Source organism: Peromyscus maniculatus, chromosome 3 (genome assembly GCF_049852395.1).
Source record: "Peromyscus maniculatus bairdii isolate BWxNUB_F1_BW_parent chromosome 3, HU_Pman_BW_mat_3.1, whole genome shotgun sequence".
Taxonomy (NCBI): Eukaryota; Metazoa; Chordata; class Mammalia; order Rodentia; family Cricetidae; genus Peromyscus; species Peromyscus maniculatus.
This window is the reverse complement of record NC_134854.1, coordinates 28,911,530-28,938,591: the sequence shown is the minus strand read 5'-3', so window position 1 is coordinate 28,938,591 and position 27,062 is coordinate 28,911,530. Positions and strand designations below refer to the sequence as shown.

At 40.7% G+C, this 27,062-nt stretch overlaps 1 protein-coding gene across 4 annotated transcripts in view; it reads right to left on the bottom strand.

Annotated features, from left to right (window-relative positions):
• Elapor2 (endosome-lysosome associated apoptosis and autophagy regulator family member 2) overlaps positions 1-27,062 on the bottom strand; it is a 173,533-nt gene that overhangs the window by 82,651 nt on the left and 63,820 nt on the right. For 3 of the 4 annotated variants that reach the window (XR_013049719.1, XM_042272701.2, XM_042272703.2), the window contains exon 2: positions 1,312-1,432. The exons of the other annotated variant lie outside the window; for it this stretch is intronic. Coding sequence is in view for 1 of the 3 variants with exons in the window: in XM_042272701.2 (XP_042128635.2) it covers positions 1,312-1,432 (121 nt within the window). In the remaining 2 variants the exon portion in view is untranslated. The remainder of the gene's footprint in view (positions 1-1,311; positions 1,433-27,062) is intronic. 4 annotated transcript variants of the gene reach the window in all.

Below are 27,062 nucleotides of genomic sequence, written 5' to 3'. Positions count from 1 at the left end.
CAAGAACTAATGGTGATTTTTTTCTGATTTTCTTCATACATTGAACCACTACAATCTCCACAGTATCTATTGCTGATGGGTTAATTTTTTGCAACTCATAACAGACACACTGTATGAAAAAAAAGGAATCATTCACCCATTTAATAACTTGCTTATCCATTTCATTCATTTGGAAACAGAAGCTTTCTATAAATAGCTTTTGGAAGACCACAAGAAAATTGAAGTGGTTTCTCTGCCAGCTCTAGAACCCATGGCCATGGTTGGCCTATTTTACTGCATACACTTCCAACTGACTAAACTAAAAGATTTTTTAGAAGGTAGTTTATAAATAAAAATAAATTTGATGACATCTCTCTGTGTTAATTTAAAAAGCTGAATTTCAAGCCTTCTAATTTCCAATTGAAAAGAGATATTGGCCGGGCGGTGGTGGCGCACGCCTTTAATCCCAGCACTCGGGAGGCAGAGGCAGGCGGATCTCCGTGAGTTCGAGGCCAGCCTGGTCTCCAAAGTGAGTTCCAGGAAAGGCGCAAAGCTACACAGAGAAACCCTGTCTCGAAAAACCAAAAAAAAAAAAAAAAAAAAAAAAGAAAAGAAAGAAAAGAGATATTGTATGTAATATTAGCAATCCTACAGTCGTCTCTCTACAAGTTATACTTAAAATAATTAAAATAAACTATTTCTGTGGCTAACAAAAAGGAATCTGTTGCAAGATGAGCTCTATGGGCAGTGGTGATGTTGAATGGCAAGAATATGAATATACTTAATAACAACTCAAAAGTTATCACTTAAAGAGAAATTCTAAGTGATGTATTTTTTATCCAACTTAAAAGTATTTATTTTAAAACTCAAAGAGAAAGTCTGTCAATCTTCTCTCCATAATTTCAAATAAGAGAATAAATAGATTTTTTTAAAAATGACATCCTTGAATATTGCCCATGTCTCATTAAGCACTTCAGACAGAAGGACATGAGGTCCCAAGAAAGACCTAGTAAATGCACCTACTGCCAAGATTGATGACCTGAGTTCATACCCAGGAGCTACATGGTAGAAATAGAGAGTCAAGTTGTCCTCTGACCTCCATCCACACACTGGAGCACACCTGCACCTCCATGCATACTTGCATAGATAGATACATGAAAATAAAACAAAGAGTACTAATATTTTTTAAGAAAGACTATTGTTTTGCTAGATATCAACACTACATATACATTGTTGCTAGGTCTCTGATGTTCCTTATAATGGCACCTAGAACTGATATGATGAGTTTATGGTTTAATCTGGAAAACAAATGGTCAAAAAATCACAACATACTGCATTCTTTGCCTCTCACTGGGTCAGGCAGGCCAGAGCAATCCACTGCAGAATTCGGAATGGCGACCCTCCACCTGGAGCCAGTGCTATCACATTCTGTATATTCAAAGTGGTAATCTTTCTGCAAACAATCACAAAAACAAGCCTTTGTTAGAGCCAGTTCTAACTGGTGAGCTGGGTTTTTCTATCATCCCAAAGGGCCTCCAAGCCTGTTTCCAAACTGTTCCCTCTCCTGGGGTCTCACCCCTCTTCCCTCACCCCCACACCAGTAGTTCATCAATCGAAACTGTACCATGCAATGTAGAGAGGGCATTGAAGGTCTGATGAAAAGAGGGTACTCAACACTATCATTCTCATCTACTGAGAAGGCCACAGCACCCTTTCCATATCTCCTTCATAGGCTTTTTGAGCTCTAAGTGATTTACAGACATAAGGACAAAGTGACGTGAGGAAGTCAACTGCTGCCATGTCTCAAGTGCTTCAAAGAAGCCAATCACTTCCATTGGCCTAATTCTCACTCTACTTAAAAGTTAACAGAAGGCATAATAATGCATCATTCAAACACTACTAAGTAGCCATGAGGCTCTCTGAGGCTTAATTCACACCTCCCTCAGAAGACTGCCATCCTTCAATATATAAAAACAGACCATTTATTACTATTGCCCACTTAAGATCCGCTTTGTCTCCCACTTCTGGCTTCATGGCAACTTCCTCTTCATGTATATATGGAATGTTTGAACTGAGGAATCAGGACAAAATGTTACAGGAACATCTTAACAATGAGAGAAATTCCAAGTCTACCCTATAATAGTTTCATATCAATATCCTAACCGTGAGACTGGACCCAGTGCAAGCACGCTGCAAGTAGACTCTATCCTCATCCTTATCTGGTTGATGCAAGTCAGTGTTCTGAATGTTAACTGTCTACTTCCCCCACTGCTTAGCCTCCCTTGCTCTGTGAAGGACAGGCAAGAACTATCAAGTAGCATCATCACAGGGAAATTGTGAATAGAAGGTCATGGCTGCTAGTCTCTTCTTGAAACCGTTTCAATCTGAATGTGCTAAGAATTCCCCCAAAGCATCAATGTTTCTCTCATTGTTAAAATGTTCTGGGCTCCTCTGCTAACAGTTCTCTTAATTTATCTCTTTCTTTTCCTTCCTCCCTTCCTTTCTTCTTTCTTTACTATAAGCAATAAGGAAAAACCAGGCCACACTTTTGACATTCCCCCCCACCCCAAATTTCCAACAGAATATTCCTAATTTCCTTCTAAGCCCTCACCAACACTGCTGTTGATATTTCTAATAATATTCTACCTATGGCAAGTTACATGTTGTATAATGCAATACAGTCATTTTCTACTACATTTCCCAATTATTACTGAGCATTCACTGGGAGTATTTTACATGCCATTTCTACCAATCATCTTAAGACAATCTAGGCTTTTCTATTCAAAATTCCTCCAACTTTGGCTCATCACACGATTCCAATGCCATCTCCCCAAAACATTCAGGTTTTTTGCTTAGCAGAACTTTGTCAGGTCCAGATTTAAAAAAAAAAAAAAAAAAAAAAAAAAAAAAAAAAAAAACCTTCAGTAGTTTCCAGGGCAACAGTAACAAGTCACCACAGCTATAATGTATTTTCCCATATCTCTGTAGGTATTAAGTCTCAGTCAGGGCAGTACTCGTGGGTCTGACTAAAGCCAGGCACATCAAATGGACATAGTTCTGTCTTTGCCATGGGTTACACTTCTAATGTTAATTTTCTAAGTCATAAAAGTACCTTTTAATATTGTGGAGTTTTCCTTTATTGGAGGAACAAACCTTTCTTGTCTTGGCAACTCAGCCCTTGAGTGACAGCTGCCAGACTGTTCCCTTGTGGAGGCTGTCTGAAGCAGGGGGTTGCCAATGAGGCAGCCCACCTTCGGCAACTTTTCAATGCTCCAAGCTCTCCCTGAAGAAACCCCACTCCAACAGCAGAGAACACTACAAGAACAGTTGGGGTTGCAGCTCCCACTCCAGGAGGTCTTGCTCCAGTCACAACTGCTCCAGCTTGAGCAAGCATGGAAAACTTGTGAATGAAAGTTCCCGAGAAGACCACACCTTCTGCTGAAACTTTGCAAGCTGGTAAGAACTTCAAGGATGTGGGACTCAAGAGCCAAACTGTCTGAAGGTATCTTTAGCCCCTTAACAGGCACCTATTGTCTTCCTCTGTACCTGACCCAACACTAAGGTAATCATTAGGTAAATCCTTTGGAATGTACAAAGAGACCCATAGTTTCCAGTCAACCAAAAGACAAAAAAAAAAAAATGCTGTCATATAGCATCTAAAGACTATCACAGAGTTTACCCTGCTTTGCTGTAACAGGGTACCTAATGTTTCCACTAATAAGTCTTGAAAGTGCCCTGTTTTATAACCTCCTCTGTTCTGATACTATAAAAGCTTCAATGATTACCACATTGGAACATGGAACTTGGGGTAACTATGTGTTCCTAGGCTATGGTCATTCATACTTATCTCCAGAAAATCATATCTCTTGTCCTCCTAGAGTTGTGCTCTTATATTGACAATTTCAGCCTAACAAACTTCAGTGATCACAACATCACCCTGCTGCTGATGCTCCAAGTATCCATTGGCAATTATTCTGCAAGTTTTTTATCAACCACAGGGGACCAGCAAGCACACCTCCAGTAGAGACTGAGAAAAAAGCTTATCATTGACAGGTAGGAGGCTCTACCTATCTGAGGTTTCTGACTGATCAACCCTATTCAAGCTTTGTACAATCAGGCTTTATGTAAGGCTTTAACTGGTGGAATTATAATTGAGTACTAGTATTCTGTGCCCTTCTTCTGGCTAAATAAGCAGGCTGTTTTCCACACTTTTTGGTTTTATCTGGGAGCCTCTTCTCCTGTGAACTATACACTGGTATTCAATATTATGCCAATAAATGCTTCTCCCAAATGTTTCTTTGCATACTTGCCTTTATCACAGGTAGAACATGTGGGTGCTATCCAAGGAGCAGACAAGACCCTGGGGTCTCCATCCTGGACAGCAGCAGCAGTGGCAGTGAGGAGAACATGAGAAAATCCAGACACAGAAAGAGCTGTGTGCCCTGTACCCACAGCTCTAAGCTGTAAGTTTAGGGGACAACTGAAGAGCTCCAAGGAGCAACTGAGGACCAAAACCATGAGAAGCTAAGGTTATGGGAGCCAGGAGGTCATTCAGAGTCAATGGCTGCATCTGCTTCCATCAGTTACTAGATGAAGGCTCTATGATGACAGTTAGGGTAATCACCAATCTGATTACCAAGGTAGGCCAATTCAGGCACCCTCACCACTGTTGCTAGTAGTCTAATCTGGGGTCATCCTTGTGGATTCCTGGGAATTTCCCTAGTACTGGGTTTCTCCCTATCCCCATAATGTCTCCCCCTATCAAGAGATCCACAACCAAGCATCAGGCTGAGCTCTGGGAGTCCAGTTGAAGAGAGGGAAGAGGGATTATATGAGCAAGGGGGGTCAAGATTGTGATGGAGAAATCTACAGAGACAACTGAACCAAGCTCATAGGAACTCATGAACTTTAGACCAACAGCTGTAGAACCTGCATCGGATGGGACTAGACCCTCTGCATACAGGAGACAGTTGTGTAGCTGGGTCTGTTTGAGACGCCCCTGGTGGTGTGATCAGGATCTATCCCTGGTGCATGAGCTAGCTTACTGGAGCCCATTACCTATGGTCAGACACTTTGCTCACCCATGATGCAGCGGGGAGGAGCTTGGTCCTGCCTCAACTGAATGTACCAGGCTCTGCTGTTCCCCCATGGGAGGACTTACCGTTTTGGAGGAGGAAATGGGGTAGTAAGTCAGGGGGAGAGGTGGGGAGCAGGAGGAGGGGTGAGAGGGGAATCTGTGGTTGGTATGTCAATTGAATAAAAAAATTTAAATTAAAAAAATAAAATAAAATGAGTCAATGGCTGGACCTAAGACTATGAGTACTGCAGGTCCTGGTGTTTACAAGAGTCTGAGAACACTACCAAAGGTTGAAGATTCGGGTACAGCCAGAGTTCAGGGACTGCGACTCTCGCCAGTTCGTACTGGCACTCTGAACCAGAGCAAAACTTCTCAACTTGACCACGAAGAGCAATAAGCCTCCAGCTCCGAAAGCTTGAAGCCATAAGCCTCTTTTATCCAAGGCTTAGAGCTATAAGCCTCTGGATCTAGAAGCTTGTCTTGTGAGCCTCTGGAACTCAGGGCCGTCATTGAAGTCACTGCTTGCTTCTCGACTCTCCCCAGCTTTTATCTGGATAGAGCGAAGGACTCCCCTGCCACCCCGTGACAGTACTGCCAGGTGATACTTCCTGAGGAAGCTGGAGGAGAAAATCCATCCCTACCTTTTTCCAGCGTTGGTTGGCAGCCAGCACTCGTGGATTGTGTCTGGATCACTCCAGCCCCTGCTGTGTGGGGATACTGCCTCCTCCGGTGACTGCCTTTGAGGTTCACGTCCACGCTATATCTCAAACATTTCTATTTGTATGATTTTTTTTTTGTCATGTAAGGCAACATTTACTGGTTCTAAGAATTACAGTCTGAGAATCTTATTTTTGTGTTTGTTTTTGTTTCGCTTGAAAAAATATCTCTGCAGTCTCTATGGAAGACAGCCCAGACTGGTCTGATCAGGTATTTGCATAATGACTTTCATATTTCTCTGGTTCCCAGCTATTTGTATTCATATGACTTTCTTATTTCCATATCCCACAGAGAATATCCTAGCCTCTATATCTAAAATGTAAGTTATTTCTTATCATCTTAGCAAAATAATGATGCTATGAAGTATGACATGAATTTCAAATGCAGCAAGGTCTTTGACCAGAACAGGGAGGCCTCTGACTGACTCTCATTGCCGGTTGTGAGATGAGAACAGTGGTTATAGTATAGGGAAGCAGGTCTTGTTTCCTAACTGTAAAGTTGACTATAATATGCTGATTGATTTTCCTATGATTATTTCCTCCCATCTGCCACCTCTACAGTATCCAACAATTCCAGAGTTCCATAGATACTGTTGTTACCAGATTCTGAGGATACCAGCGGAAGCTATAATGTGTTTGTCATTTAAAATACTGAAATGCAAACCTACGGCAGGATGTGGTGCTCAGGGATTTCAGTTGCAGCCTAAACCAGATGGATTTTTTTCAAATTATTTAATAGACCACTTAATGTGAACTCATAACAATTTTACAGTCCTCAGATCCATCAAATTATCTGAAAGTAGTGTGGTGTAGTAACATCATTAGAAAAATAATATATAACCCTCCAAATTCTATTCAGATAACTGAATAATGAGGATCTCAGGCCATAACTGTTCAGATTAATAGAAACATTTCAGAACCCTAACTACTTGATATACATCGGTCACTTGAACCAGTCCTTCATTTCTGGGGAGTGGAGAAATGGCTCAGAGGTTAAGAGCATGGGCTGCACTTCAGAGGATCCGAGTTTGGCCACAGCACCCATATGGTATCTCACAGCCATGTAAATATTCCAGTTCCAGGGGATCCAACACCCTCTTCCAGCCTCTTTGGGCACCACACAGGCACATGGTACACATACATATATGCAGGCACTCATATACACATAAAGTAAAAATATATAAATCTTGAAAATGTCCTCATGCTAAAGGACATTTTTTTAAAGAGATAAAATCATGTTTCATGAAAATACAAAATTAATGCATGCAAAAGGTTCATGACTAACTATCAAGTCAAATCTGTAAAATATTGCTACCACTTTAAAGGAGAATTCAAGGGGCATACAAAAATAGGCAACCAGGAAAGTGAAAGGCATTTACTTATGCAAAAGTGGTAAATATCCAGAGGGTAATAATCAATTGCACTCTAAAGACAAAATACAGTTTCATTTCTGGGTAGAAGACACATTCATATTACTGCTAGTTCCCTATAACTCAGCATTATGAAATCTTTCAATGACAGCAGAAGATGCAGGGCCTCTAAAAACTGACCACTGAGAAAGGTACACTTGCTCATCTTTTCTGCCTCTTTCAATGCACTTCATAATTTTAACCTGATGAGAGGGAATTTCTTAAAAATGTTCCCAACACTTCAGAGCTCCTGATAGTGTATCACTACAGTAATATGAGTCATAGCGGCTGCTCACAGGCCACAGGCTGCAACCCAAAACCTGGAACAAGAACACAGCCTGCTCCAATGCTAAGGCTGGGCATTGCTTACACATACACATGTCTGCAAAGCGCAGGGTACTACAGCCTGAAGACACAGTCCCCAGTACAGAGCAGGGCACTAGGACCCCTGGGAACTTTTACACTGCAAATACAACCCAAATGAAATAGGACTTAGAATTATCCCTGATCACAGGACACTTAAAGGAAAAAAATCATTCTTCCTCAGAAATCAGGACTCTCCCCACTAATACCATGCATGTGTCACAAGTCAAGGTTCAGGCTTAGACCCTCAAATATGTGCAAATTGGGTCGTGTGACATGGGAAACACAAAATGTAGGATATACTCAACACAAATTTGATTCCCACAGCATCTCCCCAAACAAATTCATCACAAAAATCCTCACAGTGCTCACTGTCAACTTTGGATGCCATTGTTCACACTGCATATAACATTTACAGTTTACACATAGGCTACATATATGCTTCTAATAAGTCTTAAATAAAAAGAATGTTAACATATTGATAACATGCATGCATTACTTTTAAATAGATATTGCATTAGTCAGTATCATGAAATGTCAGATAATTAACTTATTTGTGTATGATGTACGTACACAAGTATGTACAGGTATGTGCACCCATGCATCCATATGCTTAAACTGGAGGACTATGTCTGACATCTTCTTCTCTCACTCTCTACCTTATTATTGGAAACAGGGTCAATCACTGAACATGAAATTTATTTTCAAGTAAGTATGTGCAAGTGCTTGGTTATTCATAACACTTGAAGAAGCAGCAGAGTTCTCATTATACTGGGAAATGTTTTTTGTAAAAATTGATGGAGCAAACTAATAAGCTTCAGTCAGAACACAAGTAACTGATAGTACTCTGCAATTATTTTGATCATACTTTCCCTCCCCTCCCTTCCCCTTCCTTTCCAGTTAGGATGACTGGCCAGCACACTTCTGGGATTCACCTGTTTCCATCTCCCAATGCTGAAGTAACAAACATACACAGTCACACCCAGCTTTTACCTCAGGTCCTCTTGCTTTCGCTGCAAACACTCTTACCCACTGAGCCATCTCCCCATCTCAAGATCATTAACTCATAAAGAAAAAATTCATTTTGGTCCATAGTACTGAAGGTTCTGCTCTGTGATCAATTGGCATCATTGATTTGGGCTCATGGTGAGGCAGCATGTCAGAGTAGGAGTGAATGGCGGCACACCAAAGCAGCAGGAAGCAATAGAGAGAGAAGAGGCCAGGACCCACCACGCCCTTCACAGGAATAGTCCCAGTAACTAAGGACCACCCTCCAGGCTCCACTTCCTTAGTGGCCAGGCTTATAACATATGGGCCTTGAAGAGAATACAAGATCTAAACTCAAGCCAAAATCAACACATATCTTATATATAATGGTTTACACAATAATCTACATCATTTTAATACTATATATATTATACTAGTTTTTACTACCTGATATTTAATTATTAAATAAGTATTATAGTCTTAAGGGCTACATGGAAGATTTAAAATTGTCTCCTCAATAATCTTATGATTTTGTCAGTATGCTAGATAGACATACACACACACACAAACACACACACACACACTCACACACTCTGTCTCTCTACAAGAAACCATAAAGAATAAAGGTCCCAAGTGCAACAGCAGCACTGAAAATCAATATGCAAGTAAATGCTCTATCTGATCAAAATTACCGTGAAAAATCCATTAACTGCCCAGAAGGTACAGTGTTGTACCACTGCTCAATAAATTTACTGAAGTCAATTTTCCCTTAAGCATTCTCTCAAACACCCATTCCTTAGAACTCGGGTAACTTCCATTTTAGGGGCCAACATTTCTAGAAAGATAAGAATTTTTAATGTTTAGAGCTGCACTTGACAGAGTATGTTGGCTGAGTTTACAAAAAAAAAAAATGACTCGACGGTATGATTTCAGAGTTACAGGATGCTCCTGTGAGCCAGACAGCTTGAAAAGGCATGGAGAAGAGGGCCGGGAAGACAGCGAGAAGGGCAAGCGTGCAAACGTTCACCCGTTCCTCCATGAGTGCCTAGCTGGACAGGGCATCATAAGCAGGATGTCAAGCCTGAAGGTAAAAGGCCTACAGGTATGCTGGGAGATGTGTGGACCTACAATGGACTAATGGGTGAGGGAGTGAAGCACAACTGACTGAACGCAGCGGTTCCTATGAGATTTGCTCATATCAATGAGCCACACTGAGGAAGCTGGCTCCTGGGCTTCTCTCTCTATCCTCTGTAAGCAATTTCAGGATTGCCCATCAAGGATATAGGTGCAGCAGAGACCACACTTCCTAGTTCAAAATAAATAAAACAGCAAAGAGGTCTCGGAGGGTGGTACAGGCTATAAGGCACTTACCATGGAAGCCTAAGGATCAGAGTTAAGGTCCCTAGTAACCACATCAAAGTCTGGCAGCCATGAGACAGGATCCCTGGGGACTGGGGGACAGTTAGGAAGCTGGACTAGACAAATGGGCAAACTCCCACTTCAAAGAGAGATCACGACCCAGTAAAATAAAGAATAAACAAGGAAGAGATCTGATGACAGCCAGATATCCACATGTAGGCACACGAGTGCACATCCTCATATGTAAGTGCACAAATACATATGTACATACCACACATGTACACACACAAGCAAAAATAACTAAATATCAGAGACAGTTCTCTGAAGCAGAGAAAAATATTGACAAATTGCAAAATCACAAGAGATGGACAAAAAGAAATGGGTGTATTTATTTTCTCTACTTTGTTTCTTTATGTAAAGTTCATCATCTGGATTTTTATGAAAAACATTGAGAGCTTCATTGCCTAAACTTGATGAGACTGCTATTTCCAAAGAGCCCCTCAGTGGAAGTACTCAGCAAGCTGCTGGCACACTGAGTGAGACAGTGAAGAGGAGAGATATGAGACTGTAGTGCCCAGCTCAAGTACTTCACCTCCAGTTCTGATGAGTGAGCAGACCTCAGTGTACTCGGCAAAAAGGCCAAAGGCATGCCAACATTCCATGCTTCCACAAATGAGAGCAGCTCCATTAGTCTGCATTATCAAGAATATGAGCTCAGTTAGACTGTTCAGAAATACTTATTTTCAGATTTTTCTTTTATAAAAGAGACATGATGTTACCATAGAAACCTATTGCTAAGTAAAGTAACATATATCTGATCTGTTTAGGACACACATTTTTCATTTGTGGATACTGTATGTTTTTTTTAGAAAATATTTTCAAAAAGTCTATGTTTTAAACCTGACCTAAATGTCTATCTCGTTAAACAAGTCTCTATAAGTTCATGATTATTTTTCTTTTAATTCAATACAGCTTTATTGAACATCTCACATGAGCCACTGTGTAGAAGACAGAGATACAACTGGAAACAAGACTGCCAAGCATCTGCTCCCAGGGGCCTTCTATTTGAATGTGAAGAAAGGGGTATGGGGTTCCTTTCTTACAAGACCCAGCTTGTGTGATATGACTCCTGTGGCCCATTTAGTGAGGGGGCTGGACAGCAGAGTGGGACAGATCTAGATTCCCGTCTCTCTTGTCTCTTGTCTCTTAAATCACCAACTGTAAGATCCTAAGTGACTTCACAAATCCAGGCTCCCTTAAGCTATAGGAAGCAACAGCTATTCTTCACTTGTTAGAGTCATTACCCCACACTTTCACTGGTCCTGATGAAGGGAAGCCAACCATTCCCAGTAACTGTGTGCCACCACAGGAAAAAAAAGATGAATATTTGAAAACAAGACCACCCATAAGGAAACTGAAGTCTAAAGAAGCTATTATAAGCTGTGTCCAGCCATAGGTTTGTTGAATTTCCTTGAGAAATTGAGAGTTAGACTACATATAACATCAATAACCTTCATAGCAGACACTAAAGAAAACAAAACTATAGTCTCATTTTTTTAAGGCCTAAGAGCTGGAGTTAAGACTACTACTTTTCTTGCAGGAGACTCCATTTTGGTTCCCAGCACCCACATGGTGGCTCACAGTCATCTGTAACTCCATTCCAACAGATCTGATGCCATTTTCTGGCCTCTGTGTGGACCAGGCATGCACTAGGAGTACATACATAAGTATAGTAAACACTCCTACTCATAAAATAAACAAAATTTCATTTTTAAAATGCCCTTTAGACTATGCTATCTAATTGCTTTTTATTAACTTAATTCATTTATATCTGCTCCCCAAAAACTTGTAGACTAATGAATATATTTCTAAAGAGAATTCAATTAAATAAATGAGTGGAAGTACTATAAGCAAAAAAAAAAAAAAAAGTAAAAATGGCAACAGAAAGGTAGCAACAAATATTTCTGAAAGAAATTAGCATTAGATAAATGCTAATTGACTCATCAAAGCAAGAAAATCTAAAAGATAAAGGCTACACCCCGGGTGTGAGAACAAGAAAGCTGAAGACTCGGAACAGAGAGAATCAAATAGCACAGGAAACGGAGGTGAGGAGTAGATCTAAAATCAGGGAATCAGGCTGAAAACCACTGAAGACCATAGGCTTGCCAGTGTTCCCTCCACAGTCAGGCAAGAGGCTGTTTCTACTACACACACAGCATGAGGCGGGTTAGAGATGCCAACAAGAAGGGAAAGGCACCGCTCCACCTCAGGCCACTTTCCCCTCCCTGATGCAGGTAACCATAACAGCACCGGTGTGGTTCCGGCAAGTCACCCCCACAGAGCCTGGGAGAACCACCTTCCAGCTCTCCCAAGAGCACGTTCAGAGTCCGTACACTCCATACTGGCTATTACCACATCGCAGGAATCTGTACCCTTGCCGGTCTTGATTGAGATTACCTAGAATGTCATTATATATACAAGATAGAGTACTATCTGTGATAACAACATTGACAGCCCTTTCAGAACCCTATCTCAGAAACAGCTCTCTTTTCCTCACTAGCATTTATTCACACAATGGTCGTACATGGAAGCGAAGTCATGCTCATGTCACACCCTCCTTTCAATCGTCCTTCCCACCACCTGGATGGCTGTTACCACAGCAACTCACTCAGACATTGGCACCTCTTATACCCATTAGAGGAGGAGATGGGCAGACATCAAGGCAGAAGTATATACAACAACATAAAGAGCAATACAGCATCACCAGAACCTAGCCCTCTTCCAACAGCAAGACCTGAACATCACAAGGTAGCAGAAGCTGAAGAAAGAGACCTTAAGAATACCTTAAGAGAAGTACACACACACTACCACCAAAAAATAACAGGAACTAACAATCACTGGTCACTAATATCCCTTAATATCAATGGACTTAATTCACCGATAAAAAGACACAGGCTAACAGAATTGATATGAAAGCAGGACCCATCTTTCTGCTGCATAAAAGAAACACACCTCAATTTCAAAGACAGACACTACCTTAGAATAAAAGGCCAGGAAAAGTCTTTCCAATCAAATGGTCTTAAGAAGCAAGCTGGTGTAGCTCTCCTAAAATCTAACAAAATGGACTTCAAACTAAAATCAATCAAAAGGGATCAAGAAGGACATTACATACTCATCACAGGAAAAATCCACCAAAATGAAGTTTCAATTATGAACATTTATGCCCCAAACACAAGGGCATACATACATGTAAAAGAAACATTACTAAAGCTTAAATCACACATAAAACCTCACACATTAATAGTAGGAGACTTCAACACCCCACTCTCACCACTGGACAGATCTACAAAATCAAAACGTAAAAGAGAAATAAGGGACTTAACTGATACCTACAGAACATTCCATCCTAACACCCCATGGAACCGTCTCTAAAATGGACCACATACTCAGCCACAAAGCAAATCTCAACATATACAAAAAAATTGGAATAACCTCCTGTGTTCTATCAGACCACCATGGTTTAAAGTTAGATTTCAACAACAACAAAAACTACAGAAAGCCTACAATCTCCTGGAAAATTAATAATGCTCAGCTGAATCACCAATGGGTCAAGGAAGAAAGAAAGAAAGAAATTACAGACTTCCTAGACATCGACGAAAATAAAGACACCACATACCCAAACTTATGGGACACTATGAAAGCAGTGCTAAGAGGGAAATTCATGGCACTAAATGCCCACATAAAGAAGTTGAAGAAATCTCACACTAGTAACTTAACAGCACACCTGAAAGCCCTAGAACAAGAAGAAGCAAAGTTACCCAGAAGGAATAGAGGCCAGGAAATAATCAAATTGAGAGCTGAAATCAATAAAATAGAAACAAAGAGAACAATACAAAGAATCAATGAAACAAAGAGTTGGTTCTTTAACAAAATCAGCAAGATAGACAAGCCTTTATCCAAACTAACCAGAAGGCAGAGAGAGAGAGAGCATCCAAATTAGCAAAATCAGAAATGAAAAGGGAGACATAACAACTAACATTGAGGAAATCCAGAGAACCATCAGGTCATAATTCAAAAACCTGTACTCCACAAAACTGGAAAATCTAAAAGAAATGGATAATTTTGTGGATAGGTACTACATACCTAAGTTAAATCAAGACCAGATAAACTATTTAAATAGACCAATAACCCCTAACAAAATAAAAACAGTCATTAAAAATCTCCCAATCAAAAAAAGCCCAGGACGAGATGGTTTTAGTGCAGAATTCTACCAGAGGTTCGAAGAAGAGATAGTACCAATACTCTTTACATTGTTCCACACAATAGAAACAGAAGGAACATTACCAAAATCCTTCTATGAGGCTAAAATTACCCTGATTCCCAAGCCAAAAAAAGATGCAACAAAGAAAGAGAACTACAGACCGATCTCCCTCATGAACATTGATGCAAAAATCCTCAATAAAATACTGGCAAACAGAATTCAAGAACACATCTAAACAATTATCCACCATGATCAAGTAGGCTTCATCCCAGGGATGCAAGGGCAGTTCAACATACAAAAGTCTGTCAATGTAATACACCATATAAACAAATTGAAAGGAAAAAAAAAAACACATGATCATCTCACTAGAAGCTGAAAAGGCACTTGACAAATTCCAACACACCTTCATGATAAAGGTCTTGGAGAGATCAGGAATATAGGGAACATACCTAAACATAATAAAGGCAATTTACAGCAAGCCAATAGCCAACATCAAAGTAAATGGAGAGAAACTTAAAGTGATTCCACTAAAATCAGGAACAAGACAAGGCTGTCTGCTCTCCCCATACTTATTCAATATAGTATTTGAAGTTCTAGCCAGAGCAATAAGACAACATAAGGAGATCAATGGGATACAAATTGGAAAGGAAGAAATCAAGCTTTCACTATTTGCAAATGACATGATAGTATACATAAGTTACCCCAAAAATTCGACCAAGGAATTCATATAGCTTATAAACACCTTCAGCAATGTAGCAGGATACAAGATTAACTAAAAAAAAAAAAATCAGTAGCCCTTCTATATACAAATGACAAATGGGCTGAGAAAGAAATCAGAGATACATCACCCTTTACAATAGCCACAAATGATACAAAATACCTTGGGGTAACTCTAACTAAACAAGCAAAAAAACTGTATGACAAGAACCTTAAGTCCCTGAAGAAAGAAATTGAAGATGTCAGAAAATGGAAATATCTCCCGTGCCCATGGATAGGCAGGATGAATGTAGAAAAAATGGCAATCTTACCAAAAGCAATCTACAGATTCAATGCAATCCCCATCAAAATACCAGTACAATTCTTCACAGATCTGGAAGAACAATACTCAATTTCATATGGAAAAACAAAAAAACCCAGGATAGTCAAAAGAATCTTGTACAATAAAACAACCTCTGGAGACATCACAATCCCTGACTTCAAGCTCTATTATAGAGCTACAGTAATAAAAACAGCTTGGTACTGGCATAAAAACTGACATGTGGATCAATGGAACCAAACTGAAGACCCCAACATTAATCCACATACCTATGAACATATGATTTTCAACAAAGAAGCCAAAACTGTACAGTGAAAAGAAAGCATCTTCAACAATGGGTGCTGGCATAACAGGATGTCAACATGTAGGAGACTGCAAATAGATCCATATCTGTCACTGTGCACAAAACATAAGTCCAAGTGAATCAAAGATCTCAACATAGATCCAGTTACTCTGAACCTGATAGAAGACAAAGTAGAAAGTAGTCTTGAACACATTAGCATTGGAGATCACTACCTAAATATAACACCAGTAGCAAAGACACTGAGAGAAACAATTAATAAATGGGACCTCTTGAAACTGAGAAGCTTTTGTAGAGCAAAGGACGTGGTCAATAAGACAAAACGACAGCCTACAGAATGAGAAAAGATCTTCACCAACCCCACATCTGACAGAGGGCTGATATCCAGAATATATAAAGAACTCAAGAAATTAGACATCAAAATGCCCAACAGTCCAATTAAAACATGGGCTGTAGAGCTAAACAGAGAATTCTCAACAGAAGAAGCTCAAATGGCTGAAAGACATTTAAGGAATTGCTCAACATCCATAATCATCAGGGAAATGCAAATCAAAACCACTCTGAGATAGCATCTTACACCCGTCAGAATGGCTAAGATCAAAAACACTGAAGACAGCTTATGTTGGAGAGGATGTGGAGCAAGGGGAACTCTCCTCCACTGTTGGTGGGAATGCAAGCTTGTACAGCCACTTTGGAAATCAACATGGCATACAGCCACTTTGGAAATCAATATGGCACTTTCTTAGAAAATTGGGAATCAACCTCTCTCAAGACCCAGCTATTCCACTCTTGGACATAAACCCAAGGAATGCTCAATCATAACACATGGGCACATGCTCAACTATGTTCATAGCAGCATTATTTGTAATAGCCAGAACCTGGAAACAACCTAGATGCCCTTCAACTGAAGAATGGATAAACAAAATGTGGTACATATACACAATGGAGTACTACTCAGCAGAGAAAAACAATGACATCATGAGGTTTGTGGGCAAATAGATGGATCTAGAAAAAATCATCCTGAGTGAGGTAACCCAGACTCAGAAAGACAAACATGGTATATACTCACTCATAAGTGGATACTAGATGTAAAGCAAAGGATAACCAGACTGCAACTCACAACTCCAGGGAGGCTACCTAGTAAAGAGGACCCTAAGAAAGACACAGGGATCACACCATGACAGAGAAATGGATGAGATCTACATGAGCAAACTGGGGGTGAGGGGGGTAAAGGGCAAGGGTCGGGGGAAAGAGAGCTTGGGGGGGCGGGAGGTCCCAGCTGGATCAGGAGCAGAGTGGGAGAATGGAGAGGGAGATACCATGATGAATGAAGACCCAGGGGGATAGGAAGAAGCAGAGTGCTAGAGAGGTCCCCAGAAATCCACAAAGGTACCTCCACTGTAGATTACTGGCAATGATCGAGAGAGTGCCTGAGCTGACCTGCTCTGGTGATCGGATGGCTGTACACCCTGACTGTCATGATAGAACTCTCATCCAGTGTCTGGTGGAAGCAGATGCAGAGATCCATGGCCAAGCCCCAGGTGGAGCTCCAGGAGTCCAATTGGCGAGAGAGAGGAGGGATTGTATGAGTGAGAGATGTTGAGACCATGGTTGGAGGAAGCACAGGGACAAATAGCCAAACTAGTGGAAGTGCATGAACTGTGAACCAATGGCAGAGGAATGAACCCCCATGGAACTGGACCAGGCCCTCTGGAGAGTGAGACAGTTGATTAGCTTGAACTGTTTGGGAGGCCCCCAGGCAGTGGAGCCAGGACCTGTCCCTGGTGCATGGGCTGACTTTTTGGAGGCTGGGGCCTATGCTGAGACACTTTGTTCAGCATTGGTGTAGGGAGGAGAGGACTGGACCTGCCTTGGCTGAGTCTGCCAGGCTGGGCTGAATCCCCAGGGGAGACCTTGCCTTGGAGGAGGTGGAAGTAGGGGGTGAATTGGGGGGGAGGGCTGGAGGGTGGGAGGAGGGAGGACAGGGGAATCCGTGGCTGATATGTGAAATTGAGTTAATTATAAAATTAAAAAAAAAAAGACAGTGAAATCTCCAAAACAATCCAAATTTGCAACAAAAGAATTAACTACCAAATTATGGTAACACAGGTAAGATTTTATACGATGCATTTTAAAACAATAATATTAAGGAATGTTTAAAGACAAAAATATTTATAACACATTGAGGTGCAAAACTAAGGCTATAAAGCAATGAGTAAGAACTCTTTTAAAAATGTCTGTGGTGTGCAGTCAGTATGTGGAAAAAGAGCAAAGAAAGATATGCATGCTGAAAGATGGGATGTGAGGGTAATCAGGCTGCAACATCTGTCACCCCAGTGACTGCCAGGTTTGATTAAGCTGATCCAGTTGGCAAGGCAGATGTCCTTTCCAAAGGTGTCTGGTCAGATAGGGCACTGTCCCCAGTACACAGGGTATAGGAGCTATGCTCCCCTTCTGGAACCTCCAAACAAGCTCTTGACGTTGAAGGCAGGTAACTGAGTAATAAACATAACAATGTTAGAGTCTTTCCTATGATTCTGCATTTTCAAACATTTCCACACTTAAAACACTTTACCTAAGTTCATGTGCTTTGCTAAGACATACAAACTGTTCATATTTCTCCTAACTACAATTAAAGTACCTAATAGGGCATGCAAAGATTCAAAGGATAACAATGAAAAAAATCATTCCACTACCATTCCTTAACATTTTAAACTAAACTGGTTTCTCTGATGGATGTAAATCATCGAGCTAGGCTTTAAATGCATAGACTAGGTCATAGGACATAGGTCAGAGGACACAGGTCAACAAGTCCTGTGGAAGGTGAGGAATTTACGTTGTGTCCATGTATTCAGATACAAGGATTCTTCCATGAAGTAGATAAATGCTGGGATACTAGAATGGGAGAAAAGGGAAAGAAGAAGTGAAGGAACTTGGACAAGATGTTTTGCTGACTTCACAATCTGGTTCCAGAAAGAACAACTCCACATTTGAGTTCAGCTAAGCACTGGCAGAATTCAGACGGAAGGGATTTATAAAAACACGGTTTAAATTCAAAAGCTAATTCTTGTCATTGCTACCAACTTGAAACTGAGCTTCACTTATAAAGAGCTCATACAGAAATAGCATACATGATAAAAAGGCTCTGAATCTTAGCATGCTAAACCATGTTTGTTTGCAGATTCTGTGATCCAAATACAAACACGCTGGTTATTTATGTTCCTTTTCATTCAACTGGCCCAGGCAGAATCTCCCAAGTCAAAAAAAATTTCAGTTTTGGTTTTGTACAATCCATCTAGGATTTCTCAAAAATACTTCCTAGGGGGGAAAAAAACCTCAAAATATCCACTAAAAGACATCTTTCTAATTATAAACAGTAAATATGTGTTATTCGGTGCACTTGACACCCCCTTAGCATTTTTTCATGTAAAAGTATGCCTCCTGCTCTCATGTCACTTTGGAGATCTATTCTACAATTCTATACAGTTCTTCATGAACAATTAATCACAGAAATGAAACCCTTGGCCTGAGGTGAACATGTTGCCTGACCAATTATAATGAATTATTCACCAGCCAAGATGCTTTTTACAGTGTCTAAAATGCTAAAGTGAGACCACAAAACAAGTAACAACAGATAAGTCAGCAGGGAAAGTCAAAGCTTTCTAACAACTAACAGTGAGGTTTTCTGGCTTTCTTTTTTTTTTTTTTTTTTTTTTCAGCTGAAGGTGACCAGATCCGTGTAGGCTGGAAACACTCCAAGAAAAGCCCATCTTCCTTGTCAGAAGCTGGGAAAGGAGCCCTCTGGGATCGAGAGCAGTGTGTATGGAATAAGAAGTCCATGTGCCTTTTTCCTCTTTTCTCTCTCTTCCAGCCCTGCCCTGAGGCCAGCACTAGTTGAGAAAATGCATTTGTGCCACCCAGGAAAGGCAAACATTTGAGATCCAGAGAGAAAACTTGTCCAAAGGGATAAGGATCTAGAACTGTGCTTCCTGCCTGCTGACTGTGGAAGAAGAGCCTGTTCCTTTTTCTCCCTTCATTCTCTTTCATGTCAGTAATCCAGTCCAGTAGGCTTGTGTCACAGTGTGCAGGCTGGAACTACACAGCCATCCTTTCTCTGAACAGAAGGAAAGCAAAAAGATTTACTTAAAAAAAAATCCTTCAAAAAGACATGGAGAAGAGAATCTCTCTACTCAGCAAATGAACAAACACAAGTTCCAGGCTGTGGCAGTTTGGATGAGGACTCCAGGGGCCTAGTTGGTGGAACTGTTTGGGAAGGATTAGGAGGTAGGTTGCTGAGGGGTGGGCTTTGAGTCCCAAAAGAGTTCACACCATTCCTAGTCTGTCTATCTCTATCTCTCCCCATCTCTATCTCTCTGTCTCTCTCTGTCTCTCTGTCTCTCTCTGTCTCTCTCTCTCTCTCTCTCTCTCTCTCTCTCTCTCTCTCTCTCTCTCTCTCTCTCTCTCTCGGGAGCCCTGCCCCCACCTTTTTTCCCCAGGGTACTCTTGAAGAGTGGGGGGATAAGAGATTTATATAGAAATATAGAGGGGAGAGACAGACAGACAGAAACACAGGATAGCCTTGGGAGGGCCTGGATCCTTATCCACTGGCCCCTTCTGTCTCTTCTAAAGGGATTTTAAAAGGAATGCCAAGGGATGGAGCAAAAGACCTCCTGCCAGCACAGCCAAGTGCAGACCCTTCCAAACACCTGGTAACCACACACATGGTAAATCCATCCCCTTATGCAGCCCTGCTGGGTAAAGCAAGCTCAGATCTCACTAGGAAACCTCTTTGGGCTGTGTCTCTCTCTCTCTCTCTCTCTCTCTCTCTCTCTCATTTGTGGATCAAGATGTAAGCTCTTGGCTATTCTCCAGCTCTCTACCTGCTGGTCTGCTGCCCTCTGCCATGATGGTCATGAACAGACTCTGAAACCAGAAGCTCAAATAAACACTTCTATGAGTTACCTTGGTCATGGAGTCTTATCACGGAAAAGTAACTAAAACACAGGGGCACCTGCAAGCTGTCTGTGTAAAGCAGCAGAGCTAAAGCATGGAGAACTGAACAACTGTGTGCATTGTCACTCCAAGCCCTAGGAGTACAAGGAAGAGACTACACCCCTTCCCCAAAACAAAACGCAACCAGCACCTTTCAAAAACTGACTGACACTAGAATTACCAGCACAAACGATGTAAAACATGTGGTCAAAACCTGACCAGATCCATTGCAGAAAAAAAGTGAGTCACTACTACAAGGGATGTTAAAGGATTCAGTCTCAGTCTCACAAGATAACATTTAATATATGCAGAACATAATCCTAAATTATCTGAAAGTCAAAGAACAAACACATTGGACTCAAGAGAAAAGACAACCAACATATAACACCACAAAAACAGCAAGGGTATTAGAATTCTCCAAGGAAGGGTTTCAAGCTGCTATTATAATTATCCCCCATGAGGCAAAGGTATCCTAGTATCCGAGGTCTCAGGACTGCTCCATATTTCAGCACACTCTGAGCTGTCCAATTAGTACACTGCTTTCAAGCTGGAATCACCAGCAACTAAGGGCTCTGACAGATGTGCATGAATTCTATAAAGTCAATTCACATTCATGAATGTCTCAGAGTTCACACCAAGTATGACTGCACTCAATGATGGCAGCTGCCACCCATTGTTCACATCCACCAGGTACTGTGCTAATGTCTTCAAAGGACCCCCATGCTGTTCACCACCTCTGTGAGGAGATTTTATAGATCAGAAAATTCCAAGAGTTTCCCAAGGTCCTTCATATGATCCACAGCACATCTAGGATTAGAACCCAAGTCTGTCTGTCTGCAAAGCATACTCTCATGACCACTCAGCTACCTTGTTACAGGACAGAACTAAGGCTGGCTCTGAAAACTCTATAAGCCGAAGACAGAATAAAAACAGAAGCCTCATAACAACTTCACAGGAAGCAAAATTTGGCCAGCAACTTCCCACACAACCCAATCTCTCTCCACACCTCCGCCCCTCAGCATCCTATCCCCCTTGTCCCTGTGGAATAAATAAGCTTAAAATGAATTTTAAAAAACCATAAGTTATTTGTAAAAATAGCTTTTTTTCTACCACAGCATCCTAATTACTCAGCTTTGTCTCCTTTTCTGATACACTGGTTTCAAAGTAACCCTCAATGTTTGCTTTTTCAATTGCAAAACAATACTTACTCAGTGTGAACACTTTAGAAAATAAGGGAGCACACAAATAAAATAAATCTTCATCATAATCCCATTGACCAGAAATAACCACTGTTAGCACTTCATTTTTTCAAAGCGTATTTATTTTAGAAAATGAGATGTTTTCTATATCAAGCCTTTATTGTGCTAGTAATAACTGTTTGCACTAGATAAATTAGACAACACAGATGAAGATGGCTTCCTTTATACAGCTTTGTCTTGATCCATATTTCTAAACAATAACAACATGGTCACATTGAATAAAAAATTAAGCAAATACTGATGTACACCTCAGAATGGAGGAAATTATAACTGCCTGTTTGCCTGAGACTTTGGCTTACACTTATGGATGCCTTTCATTTGTGAGACAAGTGAAGAAACAGGTTTCAATGTTCTCACACAGATCTTAATGATCCATCTCAGAAATATTAAGCATACAGATTTATCTAAGAACTATGAGGGAATCTTAATGCCAGGGTGAGTATCCCTTTGGAAAGCCACCTGATACACCTGATACCTCCAAACTTTATGGGATTTTTGCTTTTGTTGTTATCTTTAATGAATACAATTATAGAAATCTTCTCTCTTTATTTTACGTGGCTATAAGAATGGTTACACTACTGAATCATGACTGAAACATGAGATGGTCAGTCCTACACATGTATGGTAATATTTAGGACTATGTGTCAATGAACTGCTCTACTGAATCACGACTAAAACATGAGATGGTCAGTCCTACACATGTATGGTAATATTTAGGACTACATGTCAATGAACTGCTCTTTCCTTGGCTATTCATTATATTGACATTCAGCAATAAGACATATTGCAGTTTATGAGTGTATATTCTCCTGCGTTTTGTAATTTGATTCTCATAACAACGTGTGAAGCAGATGTAACTATACCTCTCAATAAATTAGAGCTCAAATCAGTTACATTTTAAAAAAAAAAACAACAGTATGATTTGTGAAAGGAAGGTCAGATGCTAAATTATAGGATGCAATAAGGTCTAACCCAGATAGGAAGATGAGCTATGATTAGTCAACAGGAATAGTGTTGCAGCCAGCAGGAATGTGTTCTATGGTGCAGTGGGTGACTACTGGTCACCACGATGCATAGTGTCTTTCTAAAGAGCAAGGAGAGAGGATTTACATTTAACACAGTGGTTATTTCTTCCATCCTCCAGAAGAAGAATAAAATTTTGGCACATTTTATAATAAATGGTGCCTCTATAACTGAAAAAAAAATGTGGTATTGTGAACAATCTGAGACTCGAGATTTCTGAGATCTGACAGCAAGTGTGAGGTACAACTAAAAGTGAAAACAAGAGTGTAATCTTGTCTTCACTACGTCCCCACCAGTGGCATGTGAAGACATGCTATGAGCACTTCATCCTTTGGCCACTGGCTTTGAGGACTTCAGAACCCCTGCCTTGGGAAGACCCCATCCCCTCCCAATCTGTTCCCACATCTTCCCTTGTCAACTCGCTTTCTCATTCTCATCAAGAGAATTCTAACGTTAACACTCGTTTCAAGCTCTGTGTTAAAGTCAGTCCTTTCCCTTTTCTCAACAAATAGTGTTGCATCTAACCTTGACAGAAAAGTAAAATCTCCACCAGCAGTTTTCCTCAATCTGTCTCCCTTCTGACGTGATTATGCCTCTAGGTGTGTCTTCATTTGTGTGTCTGCATACATACTACATGTTTGCCTCATGAGTCTACCCTTCTCACTTTGCAAAATGAATACCTCTCTATGTGTTCTTCAAATTTCCTATTTTCATACTTGTTCCACGAACTATTCTGTCTCTCCTTGCCTCTTTAATTCTTCTCTCTTATCTGACTTTCTCCTCAATAAATAAATGATTAATGTCTCTCCCATTAGCAAAAGAAAAATTAAATCCACTTACCCTGTGCATTAGCAATTCACCACATCCATCTCCAATCTCGTTTGCTCTGAGTGAGACAGTTGACCTCTCTGGACTTGGCCTTCTGAGTTCTGGTTGTATACATCCAATGGGAGGCACCAGTAGGAAAGTGGAGTAAGAAATGTATTTTTTTCACCTCTGATAGCCACTGAGATTCCAAAACTCCATTTCCCCCTTGTCCCTCTCATGCCTATGCGTGCTAACAGCATCCTCGTTTGGTCCTGTTAGCTTCTGGTGCTTCTCTCACTGGATCCCTGATGTCTGTCCACACTGTATGAAGCAAAACTTCCCATGGGAGTCATTTGCTTCTAGCCAGGACACTTAGTAGGCCAGCCTGTGGCTCTCTGTAGCTCCTGTCCCTTTCTTTCTAGATATGTTCCAGGAAAGAGTCATAGCATTATCATCACTATGTTACACCCTAAGTCACTGTGATCTGGCCTCTTTCCTTTCATAGAGCGAGTGAAGGGTTCTTTCCAGTGGCTTCTTCTGAGACATTTATAATTTGACTCTGACCACCTTCCAGCTGTGCCACCCTCACTGTACCATTAAACCATGTGTCCCATCCATAATATGTGTCCCTGGCTGTTTGGATCCCTCTACCTTGAGAGTCTTCTTCACTCCTGACACCTGGTGAACTCTTGCACATTGTTCGGCTCAGGAGGCATACCCTCTTGAGACTATTTCCCCCACTCTTTTCTCCTCTACCAGCCAGAACTAATTATTCCTTGTTTATGTCCCGATGCTGAAGATAACGCTTCTACATATCACCTTACACTACTGCTGTGATTTCCACTGCAGTCCCACCAGATGACTCTTTCACAGCATGATGATACTAGATCTCCAGAAAACAAGTCTGGGGGCAAAAGCTTGTAAGATCACTGGATAAAAGAAGTGCAACTCTATGGAAGCAGAAGAAAACTGGGAAGGGACACCAAGAGAGGGTGTCAACAAGTTGGTCACAGCCTCAAAGACTCCAGGGAGGTAGTCTAAAGCCACCGGGTCCTCAAATAGCCTTTTGGAAAAATGAAAAATGAAAAAACTGACCCACTAAATACCCCATTTCCTCTTCAAAATTGGTGCACACAGGATGATCAATCTAATATAATTAGACTTTCCAAAGAGTAATTATTTCCACTTGGAAATAGTAGAGCACCACAATAGGTCAATGCATGCCATGGTAAAAACATGAACTAAGGCCAGAAGACATATTCAAAGGTGAAATGAGCATTATCTAGGACATGTGAGACAACAACTCTTAGCCGCAGAAGTGACAAGTGGCACCTATGGAAGATTAATTTGTTGTTAGGCAGACAGTCTTACAGAAAAAATATTTGTGCATAAACTTGTGCCAGTCTTTCTGAAAAGTCGTAGTTCTAGCTTTTTCTGTGAGGAAAAGAATAAAAAAACCAAGAACAGTCCCTCTTTCCAAACCTGCTGGCTTGTTTTTGTTGTTATGGTTGGCACAGAAATTGTATTTTGATTCTCACAACTTTCACAGAATGTTGCCTCCTCACACTCCTGAATTTACAAGGTAGGAATATGGTTGCTGAACAGCATCTCACCCCCAGCAGTGTTAGTAATCAGGAAGAAATCCTATAAATCTAGCCTGGGTATGAAGGTACTGTTGGGCTCATCATTAAAGCAACACACAGGACTGTTCCCTGCAGCATCCCAACCTGCAAATGTAGGAGACAGCAGTCAAGACAAGCATCCGGGTCTGAGATAACACATGAGCTGCAGGTGCCTTAAAAACCCAGAACTGTTTTACTGTAATCATAAGCACTTAGTGAAGACTTACTAACTTATCAGAGGAAGGAGAATGTATACCTTTGCCTAGTGAGTACCATCCAACTAAGGGAGCTCTGAAATCTCTGGGTGTATCTTAGGTGGTGCCATGTCACAGCTAACGCTAGGTCTTGTGAGTCTTTGCAATTTAAAACTTAGAAGGAAGGAGCCCAGGCACTGCAAACAAGTTCAATGTTTTTATAAAACTTCATTTTCAAAAGGGTCCCCAAAGCTAAGACGCTTTTGCAAGCAGCCACCATTCGCAAATTATCTGTATGGGACAATCCTCCATGTCACAATGCTCTCTACCTATCTAATCAAGATAAATTTTATAGTGAATCAATAAGAGGTAGATGTTGCCATTCGACCAAAACTATTTGTTGTAGCAATGATGTGATGTCACAGAAATAAAAAATTCTTAGGAAATTAATCTTTTGAGGAGAAGAAATTCTAAAAGGTCTATAAAAAATAACAACCATGTGTTCGTATCTGGAACCAGTAGAACCATTTTTGTAGAACTGAAACAGCTATCTGATATTATATTCTCATTCACTTACGTCACCTCCTACCTGCCAAAGACAATAGATTCACATCACTTACATCTTAGTAATACCCAAATTATCATTTCAGCTGATAACTTTGGAACAATCTGGATAAAAGAATAAAGAGAAATACTAAGCCTGAAATCATTTGGGTCAAAATGACCTTGTCTCCAACTAAGCAAATAAATTCAAGTCAACAGCCATTTCAGTATTAAGGCCTACATCTACAACCTAAATTCTGAAACATTCAGGTCTATCAGAGGCCTTGCTAATCATGGGTAAAAATATACATGCAAGTGATATTTACAACTAAGGCTTACAGCTGTAACTATCTGGGGCTTCTTTTTCCAGCACAGACCTTAAAATTCAGCACAAGGGCAATCAAAGCAAATATTTAAGGGAGTAGGGGTTTAACATAAAAGTTAAGGGAGAGATTTACTTTAGAGTTTAATTTCTGGTGGTTTCTACAGCATCATCTGTGAGTCCAATACTTGATAACAAATGTAAATATAGGCTGTTATTTAAATATTGGAAGCCTTTACTAAAATAGCATGCGATCCACTAGTGTGACATTGCAGAAGAGTTCCAAGCATCCTTCTGAGTTCATAATTAGATGAACCCTCCTTATTGAGAACTGGGCTCTCCAGCATCTCCCAGTAATACAGTCATGAGTATCACTGTTCATTTCTCTCAGAAATGGAGGCAGCTCAGCAGCAGTGTGCTTATCCTAATCAGGTGTGTAGTTGTAATAAATACGGCAGAGCCATGACATAGAGGTCCCTTACAGCTAACTAGGAAATGGTGGCTGGTAAACACAGCATTTCACCTTTGGCTAGCAAGCTTCTGTCCTTCTGAAAAGGAAGTTGTATAAAAGCACTGAACCTGTTTGCTTTGATTTCTTCTAAGTTTTGGATTGCAAAGACTCAAAAGAGCTAGGGTTAGCTACAGCATGGGACCACCGAAGACACTGGTGCTATATGCAGCTACTCACCAGGAGGTTTCAGAGCTCCCTCACGTGAGTGTTACTCAAGTGTCTGGCTTAAACGACAGTAACTCATGTCTCACAGCTTGGGACCTGGGTAGTCCATACTCAAGATACTAATCCATTTGGTCCC